Raw genomic sequence first — 14956 nt, forward strand, 5'->3', positions numbered from 1 at the left:
CTTATGATTATTTTCATAGTCATGAGTTATCGAAAAAAATATTGCAAAATTTCCTTTTTATTGTATCTTGTCGATTTGTTTTCGGTTTTTCCCGACAGCAGCAGTTTTGATCAGATCCTTGTATAAAGTAATTTGAAAACATTTTATTGAATACTTTAAAAGGAAATAACTGTGATAGTTCTGTGTTTAAATCATTTTTTGTTTCACGTGCTTTAACATATTGTTGAAGAAGTCTACATATAAAACAGAAAATTCCAAACGAACTTTATTATTGCCCTTTTGTTATTCGGCAAGATATATCAAAATATACTTTGTTCTTATTTCCATTGATATTCTTTAATTCATATATGCAATAAGGCACAATATCTTAATACATGTAAATGCAACTCCCATATTTCGTAATATCATACAAGGTATAAATATATACATGAATTGAGATATTGGTCGATGGACTCTTCATCCATGATAAATATAATATACGGGCACTGTGTCAAGCTCAAGTCGTCATGTCAGCACCAAATAAGCTTTGTTCCTAGGGTATTGGACCGCGATCCCGACATCCAGGGTATATGTCTGTCCAGTAGACGCTATTGTCACATTCATGGTACCCATAGCGTCTTTGGTTTGGTTGATGAACATTTGAGTTTCGGTGAATATGAAATCAAAGGACCCGTCCAGGTAGTCTATTCCAGTCAAATTAAATGACGCGGTATCAGGTGGTAAGATAGGGTCAAACTGAAGCCTGTCTGCAAATATTCTAAATCCGCCATAACCAAAGATCAATGATTGTAAGTATCCACCAATTCCGGTAAGAAAATTTCTAGCTCCACCACCTTTCTCCACCTCCGACCAGATCTAAATCGAAACGAAACTTTATCAACATATAGTATTGTCATGAATGTTTATTGATTATGTTTATTATCCATAAATCGTTTCTTATATTTCATAATCATACCTTATCCCATCTCAAAAATAGACAATATTGCTTTTTAATTTTAAATCGTAAGTAGTTTAAGAGTTTCAGTATGGTAACATTAAGATCACACAACTAACTAAATTATACCGATTACCTTTAGCAAACGTTAGTAGATAGAAGGTAGTTTATGTCGATACCTTTTTATAAATTATAAACATAAATCCTTCATGCACTCTTAGAAGAGTATCTAAATTAATTTCCTAGAATTGTAAAGAAAGTTAATGAAATGTCATAGTAAACCACTCTTTCTCAATACAACTTACATTAAATGGAGGAACAACATTGTTGAATTGTTTCTTGAACAAATTCTCAGCTTTAGCTGTTTCATTTAGTTCTAGCCACCCGATGGCAAACATACCCCAAGTCATTGCGGGCCCTCCAGGGGTAACCTTGTTCATACAAAAAGAAAGAAATGGCAACAACTTTAAATTTAATCAAATAAAGAGATAATACAATTTAAAATGAATATGAATGTTTAATTGGACTTCACAGATAAATTTATTCAATATATATATATATATATATATATATATATATATACAATGAGATGTGCACAAGTTTTCAAACCTTTATAGAAACATCTCCCAATATGGTCTTACAACATACATAATATTTACAAGATGACATTTAAATGTTTCAGAAGAGAGGAAAAATAGAAGGAAAAGAAGAGAAGTAGGTCTATATTCTTATTACAGTTACAATTTTTGCTTCTATGGAATAATATCACTAATATTTACCTTTTCGTAAATCTCTAAATCGTTTTTCCTAATTTCCTCTGACATATCAGTCACAAGAGGGTAACCGAGAAGAACAACATCGGCCTGTTTTACAATTTCATCTGAAGAAAGAATGCTTGATCTAAATACACGGCAAACCAAATGTAAAGAATATAACGTGTCGTCGCATTACAGCAATGAAGATATTTCCTGCAAACAACAAGTCCGTACGATATGGACAAAATGATCAGAATTGTGATTATCTAAATGTTATGAAATCTCTAGAAAAAAAGATACATTGCAACTCTTTTGAAAGTCTTTTCTGAAGGGTTGTGATCTGCTACTATAACTAATTATCAAAGACAGCTGAGGTAAGCTACCTATATAATTATTACATTGATTACTTCAAGTTTAAAAATGTATTTTACTTGACGTAATAAATGAGTCATAAATGAGACACTGAGATCAACCTGACAAACGACATACCTTGTGTATATCCGTCATACTCTGGGTGCCACTGGCCAGTAGTGTTAAATGGTATATAGGTTTTCTTAGCCATATCCTCAAACCGTGGGTCCGGCCTCCTGTTTATTAAGGGTAGGGCGTACTTAGGTAGTAGTAGGCTAATCTTAGCCACACTGTTGGTATAGACGGAGTTGTTGACAGGATAGTGGTACTCGTCCGGGGGCATCACATCTACGTTAATGAAACATGATGTTTATTCGTAATTCAAATTATTTATTGATAAGATGTGTCTCTCAAAATTTATCTGTTTATTTATCTTGAAATTATTTAAAATCAGTGTATATATCCAATCTTCATTTATTTAAGGAAACTTGATATGAAGCATTTTCAAAACTAGATAGAATTAAACACCTTACCTACCATTTATTTCATAGTGATCTTCTGCCGGGCTATACGTCATCCTAGACATCCAGAACGAGGCTATATCCGTGATGACGTCAGCTGCACCTTCGTCGTCGAGGAAATGTTTGTCTCTAGTCATCATGATGTACTGTTGGAATGCTAGTGCTATATCGCCTGTGATGTGCTGTTCGTAATCAGAATACTGTGCCAGGGGACACACCTCCAGACCTTTATTTAGATCAAACATAACACGTTCTACCTTAATGTGTAGCATCCGATAACGATTTAGATCCATTTAGTGTAAATATATATCGAGAAAGAAAGAAAGAAAGAAAGATAGAAAGAAAGAATAAGAAAGAAAGAAAGAACGAAAGAAAGAAAAAGAAAGAAAGAAAGAAAGAAAGAAAGAAAGAAGCTTTTTCAATAATAAAATGCAGGAACTGTAACACACGCCACCCATTAATATACAAAGCCTGTCATCCAATTTTTTGTCTCATATGATCAACTGATAATTTCGTACCATGAAATTATGTTTCATCTAGTATATGTTTTTGTTTTGACGTTATATTTCGCTAAAGTTCTCACTTTACTATACAAGTAAATGTATATGTATTAAACAACATATTGTCTTCTTTATGAAACTAGAATCAAACGTTACCAGTATATGCGCTCTCCCATGGAAACATTGCTCCATCAAAACCTTTCATGTTTGCGATGTGCTTAGCAGATGCGTGTTTCGTTATTCTGCTTTTGATTATTGTCTTTGCTTTGTCTCCGTGAAGTGCAAGAAGTGGCGGGAACATCCACGTCTCTTGGTCCCAGAAGACATGTCCTTGGTAATCCTTATAATACACATTGTCACATGCATATACATTAGCTTTTAATTCTTGAGCATTAGCAGAAACATTGGCATCAAAAATGAATTGCAGGGAAGAAAATCCAATGGGTCAAGAAGAAAATGCCGCGAATATAAGGAAATCGTATTGATATGCACATAATAACAGATTCAAAACAACATCACCAAATATGAAGGAAGATATGTTTCGATTTAAATTTCAAATTACATTGACATTGCACAATATTGCTGTTTAGATTTTAAAGCTTTTCTATTGAAGATACCTTATGTAAGGCACCGTGAGCTAGCCCTCCCGGTGATATTCCAGTGAAAGTTCCCTTACTCCCATCCCTGGGTACCTCACTCAGTAGATAATACAGGGCCGCATAATTAATTCTATTGATTTTCACATTAGAATCCACATCTATTCTCCCCTTTCGCCATATATATTCCCATTTCTCCTCATGGGAACTCCTCAGCGTCCCGTTAAAGAAATAGTTGATACCTACAATAAAGATTACACAATTATCCGATATAGTTTAATTTTGGCATAAAAATCATTTGGCTATATTTCAAATGATGTTTTGTACACATTGATCCGTGTCAAAGAGCTTTTCAAACAATTGTTAATATTGTATACAGCAAAATGACATAATAAAATGACATAACGAATCCCAAAACCAACTTGATATGTAGATAAAAACGTTAAGATCAAAAATAAGAAACGTAAATAATCACTTCGATATTTTAAAATTTCTGGCATTTACAGTTCGCAGACCCCTTCGTTTGCTTATCCACACTTTTGGCATCCATTATCAATGCCTTCACATTTCTGTAAGGATTATGATAACGAGGAGTATCGAGAGTAATTTGTCATTGGCGTCTGACGATGAATATATACGTCTCTTGTAATCTCATTTTAGTTTATATGATAATGATACGCGTTACCCTGCTGGAAAGATTCTGTCGAATCTTTAAGTTTCGATTCCACACACGTCTGGAATAGATATCTGACGTTCCCACCAGCTTCTACCGTGATAGAATCCGGAACTAATGTGGACAAAGCCACCAAGTCCCTCCTATCGACTGTATCAAACTCGGGTACATTGGTAGTGCCATTTTCCATTCTAAAATGCAAAGAAACATAAACAATTGGATAATGATGGCATAAACATCATCCTTAATAAAATTTAATTTTTGTCTTTATAAAAGTCTTCTTTACATTCAAGTGAACCATGCGATTATTATATATTATTATGAGCGTTAAACGTTGTGAAATTAAAAATGAAGCAAAACGTTCATAATCATTTTGTATTTCTTCATTAAACATAGATATTCATTCAAAACTTTATATATTTAAAACGTGCGAAATCTATCTAAAACGTTATTTTTGTATTTGTTAAACTGCAACCATACCAATAAAAACAACATGTTGATAAGATATTAGGTTTATTATCATAAAAACCTACCGAAATTCGTTTAAATCATGCCTGTCCACAGTCTGAAATGTAACATCATCACTGGGAGGGCCCAGGTTCTGGGATAAGTTTAGATAGACAGGTACACTGCCATTGTTTACCACAGATATCTCCGTGATCAGTAGTCGGTTCAGCCATTGGTGGGCGTACATGCTCATCTCTACTCTGATGTCCTCAGATATATACTCCTCAACGTACATACCTGCAAACACATTAAAATGAAGTAATAAGTCCTCCTCAGATCGACCAAATGTTTTGAAATATAACGTGCAAGACCCCTACGATATCAATATTGTCGGAAATTCAATAATTCATGAACAAATGGTTAGTTAATGAAAATAAAAAATGTATATACCAGACAAAAGAAACAAAAACTAAAGCGTAGACATATTTACAATGACAGAAATATGTATCTTAAGAATTTATTTTCTTTATATTCGATTCACTACCTCTGCCGACGTCCAGGGAGTATTTCCGGTCTCTTACAGGGAAGGAGAAATCGGTTATGTTGATGGAGGATGTGGACCGTAGCCTGGCCCTGTGACTGGTACCATTTGGGCCGTTGTAAACACCATCTACATACATGGTATCACTGTGTATAAGGGTTGCTAGGTAACCGTTACCAATGGTTGGCATGGAGGCACCATCAGGTAAACTATGTTAAGAGGGTAAATTTTATTGACATCATAACGCTCAAATGCTATGTCATCTATGGAGAGAGGACAATTTATATAAAATTAAATAAAAGTTTGACAAAAAATAAAGGAGCAAAAGTGAAACCGAGCATGAAAGCTGAAACCATTTTATACAGTTGCTTGTTCATATTCGCGGAAATAATGTATGTTTAAAGAGTAAACGTAAGAATAACAAGATAAAGATTATCTTTAGTGAGACAATCAACTGTAACCAATTAGAAAATACCACATGCAAACTAAATAATGAGTCATTAATGACACATTAACCCCCCCCCCCTTATTTTAACAAATATTGATGTAAAATACGTAAAAATGTTACAAGGCTTTATAGATACAAATCCTTAGACAACACTTAAAATTCCATACTCGTCGCAAGGCACGTGTGGCCGAATATTACCTGTCAACTGATAATACTGTGACATCCTGGTCCAGAAATGACGGGTAAGCTCTCTGGTTTTCCTTTATTTTTACTGTTAAAGATCCATGGAACAACGTAACGAGGCTGTCACGGTGACTGGATACCGTCATATTGTTGGTGGATCTGGCTAAACTGACACAGATATTGAAACCGACCAATGTCAGTACGATCAAAAACAGATGAAAGGGGTACATGATCTCCACATGAGAAAATTAAATTCTCGTAATCTTGGTAACAATGACGTGCCCAGGGATGACTGGCATCAAATCAAGCTAGCCGAATCATATTCCACACCCATGTTTTATACATATGATGAATAACCATCTGAACTGACAAAAACTAGTGATACATTTACGTAATAACACCGATAGGACTTCATGTCCAGATAGCATAGTGTCTATGGAAGATCTACTTTATCAGGCCAACACAGGCACCCAGACTTACCAACCCTGAATTCACAGGCATGTACCCTGTGTACCACATCATCATAATTCACACAGTACAGATTTTAAACTTTATATTGTGGACAAAACGTGTTTTGTCATGTGGTTACACATTACCCTTGTGAGCTACTGTAAAACGGCTTATTTTCGCCACAACTTCATTTCGTTTTTTCAAACATGACGACTTTTTAAGGATTTAATTTCCCGATCGAGACCTCTTTGGTTCTACTATATATGACACATTTTCCCTGCGATATATGTTTGTGATTTCTGATCGCCCTCGAAATCCGCGAAAATCAATCGTGAAAATAACATCACAGGAAATAATTGACACAGAAGTTAGAATATTCAGTTCGTAGACGAGATTCAATGGTATATTGATTACGTAAATTGCTGAACTCGGTGGTAATGCATCTTCGATACTCCAAGGGTTTCGATCACATACGATCTCAACACCCCTGGACTATCTCATAGTAAAACTGGAGACAACACAACAGGTAATTTAGTCCTTTGATTACACCAACAGAGCCGTATAACGGTAAACTGTGGTTGACTGTGGCTTTGAAGTAGGGCGTTGATCTCTCTATAGTTTTCAAACAAAATTTGTGCTGGCCTGTGATTGGCTCAGATTTGTTCCTCTGAGCTTCCTTCAGTTTTACTATGAAATAGTGTAAGGGTGTAGAGATCTTATGTGACCGGAACCCTTGGAGTATAGAGGATGGTGGTAATGGTGACACACCAATTCGACAGACGACCGGTGTTGTATTGCAATGTTTAACAATTTGGTGTGTACATACATACAGAAATACACCAATGTTAATTTAAATGTTTAGTTTGTGATACAGGAAAATGCAATTCAGGTATATGTATATCAAATGACAGAACATGAAACACACAAATATTAAATTCATTCAAAAATGTAAATAACGGAAATGAAAAAACGAGTCTAAAATAATTCTTTTCCTCATATACGATTCTTTTTGACGCCGTCGGTGTTGGCGGCATGAAATGGATACGTTTATCATTAGTTTAAATAAGATTAATTACGACGGGATAAATCTAAATCATTCTTTTATTTCTTCATTAAAAATCATTAAATACAGCTATTTACAATTTTTTATTAAGACAACGTCAGGTAAGCTGTACTCCTGCGGAACTTGATTACAGTCCCAACATCTAACGTCTGGGTATGATGTGTCGACGGAATGACGACCTTCATTCTACCCGCGGCGGCCGACGTCTGGTTTATCGTTATGTATTGGTCGGAGAAAGTGAAGTGATATGAGCCTCCCAGATAGTCTATTCCGGTGAGACTCAGTGAGGTGGTATTGGGTGGTATGGCAGGGCTAAACTGGAGTCTGTCTGGATATATCCTAAAGCCACCATAGCCGTATAGAAGGGATTGAAGGTATCCTCCAATAGCTGTCAGGTAGTTCAGTCCACCTTTATTGTCCTCAGGGTTAGACCATAGCTAATGGGAAGTAAAAGTTATATTCATTTTAACGGTTTACAGAAGTATACAAATAAAAAATATCACACAAAACCAACGTAAATCACATTTTGTGTAAAAACACGTTTGAAGACCGAGATTTCAAGATTTATGTGAATACAATTAAAAATTATTTAGATTCTTGTTCTTGCCGCTCTGTTTAATTTTATAATTAAACAATATCATGTATGGGGCAAAGAAGTAATATACACCGTGTAGACAAAATAAACGTAATGAATTTTCAAAGGCTGTCAGCCATTTTATCAAGACACACATAAAACAAACAGGGTCACACTTAGGATTAGTTCTTTGGCACATATACTATTTGAAGTAATTAAAGGATCTCATATTGCCCGGAACATAATGATGTTAATTCTTTCACCCATACATATGTAGCTACGACAATACATCCATAACAGATAGTGACCAGATCGATTATTCTTGTTTATTCTCAAACGAGCAATGGGGTTTCGTTTAAATTTCCATCAGTTAATCTGATCTTCGTTATGTATGACCTCACTTTATATGGGCCAACAACGTTCTCTAACTGTTTGTTAAAGTGTTGTTCGGCTTTGTCTGTGTTATTCAGTTCCAACCAGCCTAATGCAAACATTGCCCATGTCATAGGTGGGGCCGTGGCTGTTACCTGAAATAAACAGGTATTGTTATTATTCTTATAGCAAACAAAATCAATACAACGCTAACTGAAAGCATATATAATATATCTAATGTGTTTTAGCACATAAAGGAAGTTTATTTTCGATGTTAGTATATAAAATGTTCGACAATCATGACATTGAAAAAAAATTGATACAAAAATGTTTCTAATTAAACTAAAGAATTAAAGTGGATTTTTATTTAGCAAAATTATATCGACTTGCTTTTTATTTCACTTTCACTTCTTAATTTACTGGAATAAGCACACATTCTATTTATCTTAAAACGTTACGAAAAGAAGTACTGTACAAACTTTCTCATAGATTTCTAGATCATTCTGTCTGGTTTCAGCTGATAGGTCAGCCATGAGTGGAAATCCTAGTAGGATTGTGTCGGCCTGCTGTACGGTTGTCCCTGTATATTGTATGAAAACCATCCTATTGTAATTATGTTTCTTTTTTATAACCGTGCTTCGTTTGCAATCATACTTGTCTATAATGTCCACCCGATGGACAGAGTAAATTATACACACGTTGAATTGTGTTAAAATTGGTCATTTAATAACCTTGAAAAAGGTCTTATTAAAAGTTAATCTTTATATATGGGTTGTGACTAAGGCAGGTTTCACTGCATTTCAAAATATTAAAAGAAAAAAATGTTTCAGGTAGTCGTATTAATGTATTTATTTAAATGTGTGTAAAATATTTCGTTATCTTAAATGAGCATATGCCAGACAGCTACACGTTAGCTATATGAAGAATTTATGATAAGTATTTGAATATGATACAAACCCTCCACATATCCATCATACTCGGGGTGCCATTTGCCAGTGTTATTGTATGGTACGTATGTTTTCTTGGCAGCGTCCTCAAACCTGGGGTCTGCCGTCTTATTGACCAGAGACAGGGCGTACTTTGGTAGGAGGAGGCTGAGCTTGGCTACACTGTTGGTATAGGCCGAGTTGTTGACAGGGACGTGGGATTTGTCGGGGCCCATTACATCTACAACAATACCATGATGTGATAATATTCAATCAGAACAGATTCGAAATTATTTGTTTTCACATAATGACTATTTTGGCACTTTTTGTCGGTAAAGAAATCATTTCAGTTCCAAACAAAGAAAATTCATAACTATTATTATAGTCTTACTACTTAAGTGAATTCCCAATCCTGACGAGACAATGAAGGACACAAAAATAATGAAGTCGTTAAAGCTGGTAACGTGTCAATAATTTAATCCAGAATTTATCCTGGAAGCATGTTTCACTATGTTAGGTACCATATATTTCATACTGATCGCTGTCATTATCATGTGTCATTCTCGACATCCAGAACGAGGCTATGTCATTGATGACGTCAGCGGCACCTTCAGATTCCAGGAAATGTGTGTCCCGAGTCATCATGACAAACTGTTGGAATGCCATGGCTACGTCCCCAGTGATGTGGTGCTCATACCTCAAACATTCACTGTCTGGACAAACGTTTAAGCCTGTAGAAACACGCGGAAGGGGGCATTGGATTACAAATAAATCAAAACACACTTTGATTTTTAAAACTACATGTATTAGTAGTGATGATTGTAGCGAAGATATTCCAACATACCAAACGGTTTCGTGTAAAACGACTATTACAATATCTGAATAGTAACGAATCAAAATAAATCAAAACACACTTTGATTTTTAAAACTACATGTATTAGTAGTGATGATTGTAGCGAAGATATTCCAACATACCAAACGGTTTCGTGTAAAACGACTATAACAATATCTGAATAGTAACGAAGAATTCTTGAAACATACACACATTTTATACAGATTTGTCAAAAAAACATTTTTTCTCGCTAAGTAAACGCGTAAGAGTTTCACCGAAATCTCAGAATATGTCATTGATCCCTGGAAACTACCCTTATAATCAGGATTGGTATGTTACCAGTGTAAGCACTCTCCCAAGGAAACATGGCTCCCTCGTATCCCATGGATTTGGCGAGTGAATTAGCAGCAGAGTGTGTCCTCACACGGGTTCCTAGGATAACCTTGGCTTTGTCAGAATGTAGAGGAAGCAAGGAGGGAAATATCCACGTGTCCTGGTCCCAGGATACATGACCTTTATAATCCTAAAAATATATATTCATGAACTTGACACAATAGAAACACATATCATGTTAATAGCATCATTTCGCGGAAAGCAAACCAATTAGCGCAAACGATGAAACTAATTGTATATAGTATATAGAATGAACCAGGAACTGAATGCAAAGAATAGAGGATAACGCTCATCAAGGGAAGCAAGCTAATAAATAACTATCCTTCCCAAACTGTAACGATTTGTTTCCATATGAAGAAAATTAGAAGGTAAAAGGTGTTGTTTTTATTTCTCTGTTCTTGTCTGCAAACATATCTTAGTTTCTGAAATCTTTCTTTCGTCCAGAAATTTTATTTGGGCTTTTGGTAACGGTTTTCATATGTATTATGACAATTGATTGAAATATTAACCTCTCAGTTGGTTATAAATTGTACTTAATTAAGTAAATTAGAATGGTTGATGAAGGATACTTTACGTTGTGTTTGTCGCCATATCCTAATCCCCCAGCAGATATTCCGTAGAATGGTCCGTAGGTCTGGTACTGTGGAATCTCACTCAGAAGATAGTACAATGCAGCATAGTTCAGTCTGCTCAGCTCTTTGTCACCATCTACGTCAATCCGTCCTTCTCGCCACATGCTTTCCCAGTGGTTCACATGGGAGGATTCCAGTGTTCCATTCATAAAATAATCTAACCCTATAGAAACATGTCAGTATGTAGTCTTACAATACAGATGGGAAACCATTTCAGAAGTCATTAAGAATGTGTGAAAAGGTATCTTCCTCAATAATCGAAAATTGAATACACTCTGAACAGAGCAAAAAGAAACACCGATAACACTATTAAAGACTCTAGATAATCACTGACCTTGTCCATACGAGGCCATGGCTATCAAGGAATTCTCGGCGATCGCTGTCAGATACAGATGGCGAGAGGCTTCGAGTGGACCGACTGTGATGGAATCGGGAACTGGAGAGGAGATGGACAAGAAATACGCCGGGATGTCTCCGTCCGCTTCAGTTTCTTTGGCTTGTTCGAAGTCTATACTGCGGTCAAGATGTTAATTTCCATACAAAATTAAGTTCAATACGTTTAACATACAGACAGGCGTGTATGAGCACAGAATCTTGTTGTCTCCTTGTTAAAACGATTTTATCTCTCCATTCTTTGATTGATCTCAGCCTTTCCATTTCTCATTAAGCAATTTTATATGTTGGCTGTGGAGCGGTATAGGACTAAAACATAACACCAAATCAGCTTACTAGGATTTACATTGTAATAACTACTAAAACACTACCCCTTTTTATTATACACGAAATATCAGCAACGTTTCTTTTAGACCCTCAAATAGAGCCCCTATATCAAAAAACACTTTCTCAAAGAAGTAAACAGTCATCTAACAAAAAGCTCAAACAAAATTGAAAGAAAGAAAGACATTTAGCAATCTAATTAAAATTAGACTTGTAATTCCGCTCCAACTACGATACTCTACGTTAAGCTTTTCTTGTATTGAAGCGTAACATAGAGTATCGTAGCGGGAGCGGAATTACAAGTCTAATTTTAATTAGATTGGACATTTAGAGATCAGACTTTGTACTTTTGGTTCAATCTTTAAAATCACCAAGTGTATTTGATTTCGTTACCTCTTGTGAATAGTTTGTTTGCATTAATTTATCAATATATATTGTCATAACTAAATTTCCAATGAGTTTCTTTCTGTCTCTTCTGAAATATGTACCGATACTTACCGAACACCATTTTCGTGAATAGTGTTGACGTGAACATCTTTACTGAGCGGCCCCAGCGTCTGTGACAGGTTCAAATGTACTGGTGCTGCACCATCATTAGTTACATATATCTCAGTAACCAACAGATTGTTCAACCACTGGTGGGCGTACATCTTCAGTTCTACGCTGACATAACGTTGGCTATATTCCTCTATGTACATACCTGTTGGTTTAAGGTGGTAAAAGATCTAGTAAGTATTTCTTTATATATGTAATATTTCTACCATGTATGAAATACCATACGATACATTGTTACATATTCCTCGATAGGTTGACTTTTTAATTCTTAATTGTTATTGATTAAAAACCATTTTGTTGGTCTAATTAACATTTGTTCATTGTCACTGTCGGCCTTTATTGACCTACTTTCGGCTGTTCTATCTATTATCTTTACATATGGTATTAATAACAGTCAATAGCTGTCAAGCTTCTCAATGAAGTCGGACCAATGGTTGAAACATTCTTGAGAATTCAGCCTATAATACCTCTTCCGGTATCTAGTGAGTACTTCCGGTTATCTATATTGAACGAGAAATGCGTAATGCTGATAGAGGCAGTTGATCTCAGTCTTGCTCTGTGACTAGTGATGTTTTTGCCGTTGTATACTCCATCCACGTACATAGTATCACTATGGACAACTGTGGCCAAGTAACCGTTACCGATAGAGGGCATGCTGCTGGCATCGGGAAGCCTAAAGGGAAGTTTTTGAAAATGAATATTGTTTTTTATGTTAGCAAATTTAGTTTTTATTTCATTCATATTTAGTATGAATATTACGAATGATGCGTCAGGAGGATTTACTAAACCACTACATTTATATAAGATATTGCAGTACAATCGTTACTAATTATGAAGGTAAGTATATATATATATTCGTATAACAGAGCATTATCAAATTAAACTCACGTTAGACTGGAGAGAACTGTAACTTCCGGGTCAAGGAATGCTGGGTAAGGTGTAGTTGTTTCCATGACGGTTTTAGTTTTATTCCCGTTTATCAATTTCACCAACCGTGGATGTTTATCTTCTCTGACCAACCCACATTCAATCATGCCACACAGGGTAGCGGTTATAAGGACAACACCAAATAAAGGGAGATTCTTCATGTTCTAGAGTGAGTAAAATGTCTGTTATCATGCAAATACAAACAATCTAATTTCATCAAGAAAACTTTCTAGATACTTTTGATATCAAACCCATTTTCTGCACTTGGAAAATGTATTTAGTCGTAGACGCTGAAAAATCGGTGGTGTATCGAATGAAGCTAAGGTAATAACTACAATAAGAACAAACAAACAATGTCTGTCATCAGTTGGACTTGTCAACGCCGTATATTACGTGGTATGTTTCAAACCCATACAGCTTACAGCTATCTGACTGTCAGTTCATTCGGCAGCTTTTATGTAAGCTTTACCTAAAATATTAAGACGTTGTCGAATAATACAACAACCTTACATCATTATGACAAAAATGATCAGTTACAAAAAGTTAAACCTTCAGTTTCCCAATGGATATGTAGTGGATTTAACGTATGTAAAATCACAGTTTAGCACATACACTACTGGCCAAAAGGTATGAATCTAATACTTAAAGTAATTGACAGTAAAGTTCATTTATAGCATTCCTTGGCATTTCTGAATCTATTTGTTATTGTTTTTATGTTAAAATGGTAAAACTCGACATGTAATTCCTGGTCAACTAATCGACGACAGATAAAGTCCTTGTCAACTAATCGACAACAGATAAAGTCCTACCAAGGCTAAAAGGAAATTACATCGATCAGTTTATTATTAATCTCAAATGACAAAAAATTTCATAATTCAAATTGAACAACGAATAGATATATTTGATTTGTGTTATTATAAGTACTAAAAAAATTTCTCTAAGTGTATATGGTAGGTAAGCTACATAATGGTACAAACATGATTATCAAAATTCAAATTGAATATTAGTGTAATGATGATATCTTAAATACGAATACTTAAAATGTCACTTGTCCCTGCCGTCCACACTGAAGGTCGTTGTACAGAAGCCGGTTCCGTCTATAGCTATTAATAGATTCACTGCTGATAACTTACAAGTTCATAGGTCATGACTACCTTCATATCTTTTTACATTGCAGAATGTTGGTTTCCAAAGCCGTGAGCATGGACGTTATCGAAACTATGTAGAAAATATTGTTGAATTTCCAAAGGCAGTCTGTCCCTTTATCAAGATATATATGTATAACAAATACGGCTATGTGAAATAATAATAGAAAATACAAAAAAAAAATACTTTAATAATGATGAACGCAATTAACCTTTCGGCGTGTGGAGGAAATGAGCTTTGCCTTGCAAATTGAACATTATATTTGGTCTATACGGTTTGGATAACTTCTTTTCCCAATATTTAATACTTGAAGTAATCGTATCCTACAGACAAACGTTTGTTCCATTGATATTACTTCTTTTACCCATTGCTTCAAAGACTAGTATATATTTAGTATTCTTGCATCACTTCACTTTAACT

At 35.1% G+C, this 14956-nt stretch overlaps 2 protein-coding genes across 2 annotated transcripts; both read right to left on the reverse strand.

The window, feature by feature from the left end:
- Nucleotides 1–7350, reverse strand: LOC138318933 (protein-glucosylgalactosylhydroxylysine glucosidase-like). Its single transcript, XM_069261749.1, has 11 exons — nt 5965–7350; nt 5322–5527; nt 4864–5074; nt 4343–4521; nt 3679–3899; nt 3218–3401; nt 2578–2787; nt 2179–2388; nt 1714–1814; nt 1240–1365; nt 1–855 (listed from the first exon to the last, which is right to left on the reverse strand). The coding sequence occupies exons 1-11, from the start codon at nt 6177–6179 to the stop codon at nt 505–507; spliced, it is 2214 nt and encodes a 737-aa protein (XP_069117850.1). The 5' UTR covers nt 6180–7350; the 3' UTR covers nt 1–504.
- Nucleotides 7351–7482: 132 nt separating this feature from the next.
- Nucleotides 7483–14838, reverse strand: LOC138318934 (protein-glucosylgalactosylhydroxylysine glucosidase-like). The gene is made up of 11 exons (XM_069261750.1): nt 13352–14838; nt 12931–13136; nt 12407–12608; nt 11526–11704; nt 11134–11354; nt 10506–10689; nt 9856–10065; nt 9366–9575; nt 8888–8988; nt 8438–8563; nt 7483–7899 (listed from the first exon to the last, which is right to left on the reverse strand). The coding sequence occupies exons 1-11, from the start codon at nt 13549–13551 to the stop codon at nt 7549–7551; spliced, it is 2190 nt and encodes a 729-aa protein (XP_069117851.1). The 5' UTR covers nt 13552–14838; the 3' UTR covers nt 7483–7548.
- Between the last annotated feature and the right edge of the window lie 118 nt (nt 14839–14956).

This window comes from Argopecten irradians, chromosome 3 (genome assembly GCF_041381155.1).
Source record: "Argopecten irradians isolate NY chromosome 3, Ai_NY, whole genome shotgun sequence".
NCBI lineage: Eukaryota > Metazoa > Mollusca > Bivalvia > Pectinida > Pectinidae > Argopecten > Argopecten irradians.

Excerpts from the sequence above, each read along its gene's own strand:
- LOC138318933 (XM_069261749.1), bottom strand. The coding sequence starts at position 6,179 with ATGTACCCCTTTCATCTGTTTTTGATCGTACTGACATTGGTCGGTTTC. Across the intron at positions 5,075-5,321 it reads CTCCCTGGACGTCGGCAGAG|GTATGTACGTTGAGGAGTAT; the intron begins GTAGTGAATCGA and ends ATGTGTTTGCAG. Across the intron at positions 856-1,239 it reads ATGTTGTTCCTCCATTTAAT|ATCTGGTCGGAGGTGGAGAA; the intron begins GTAAGTTGTATT and ends GTTTCGATTTAG.
- LOC138318934 (XM_069261750.1), bottom strand. The coding sequence starts at position 13,551 with ATGAAGAATCTCCCTTTATTTGGTGTTGTCCTTATAACCGCTACCCTG. Across the intron at positions 13,137-13,351 it reads ACAGTTCTCTCCAGTCTAAC|GCTTCCCGATGCCAGCAGCA; the intron begins GTGAGTTTAATT and ends ACTTCCCTTTAG. Across the intron at positions 9,576-9,855 it reads CGATCAGTATGAAATATATG|ATGTAATGGGCCCCGACAAA; the intron begins GTACCTAACATA and ends GTATTGTTGTAG.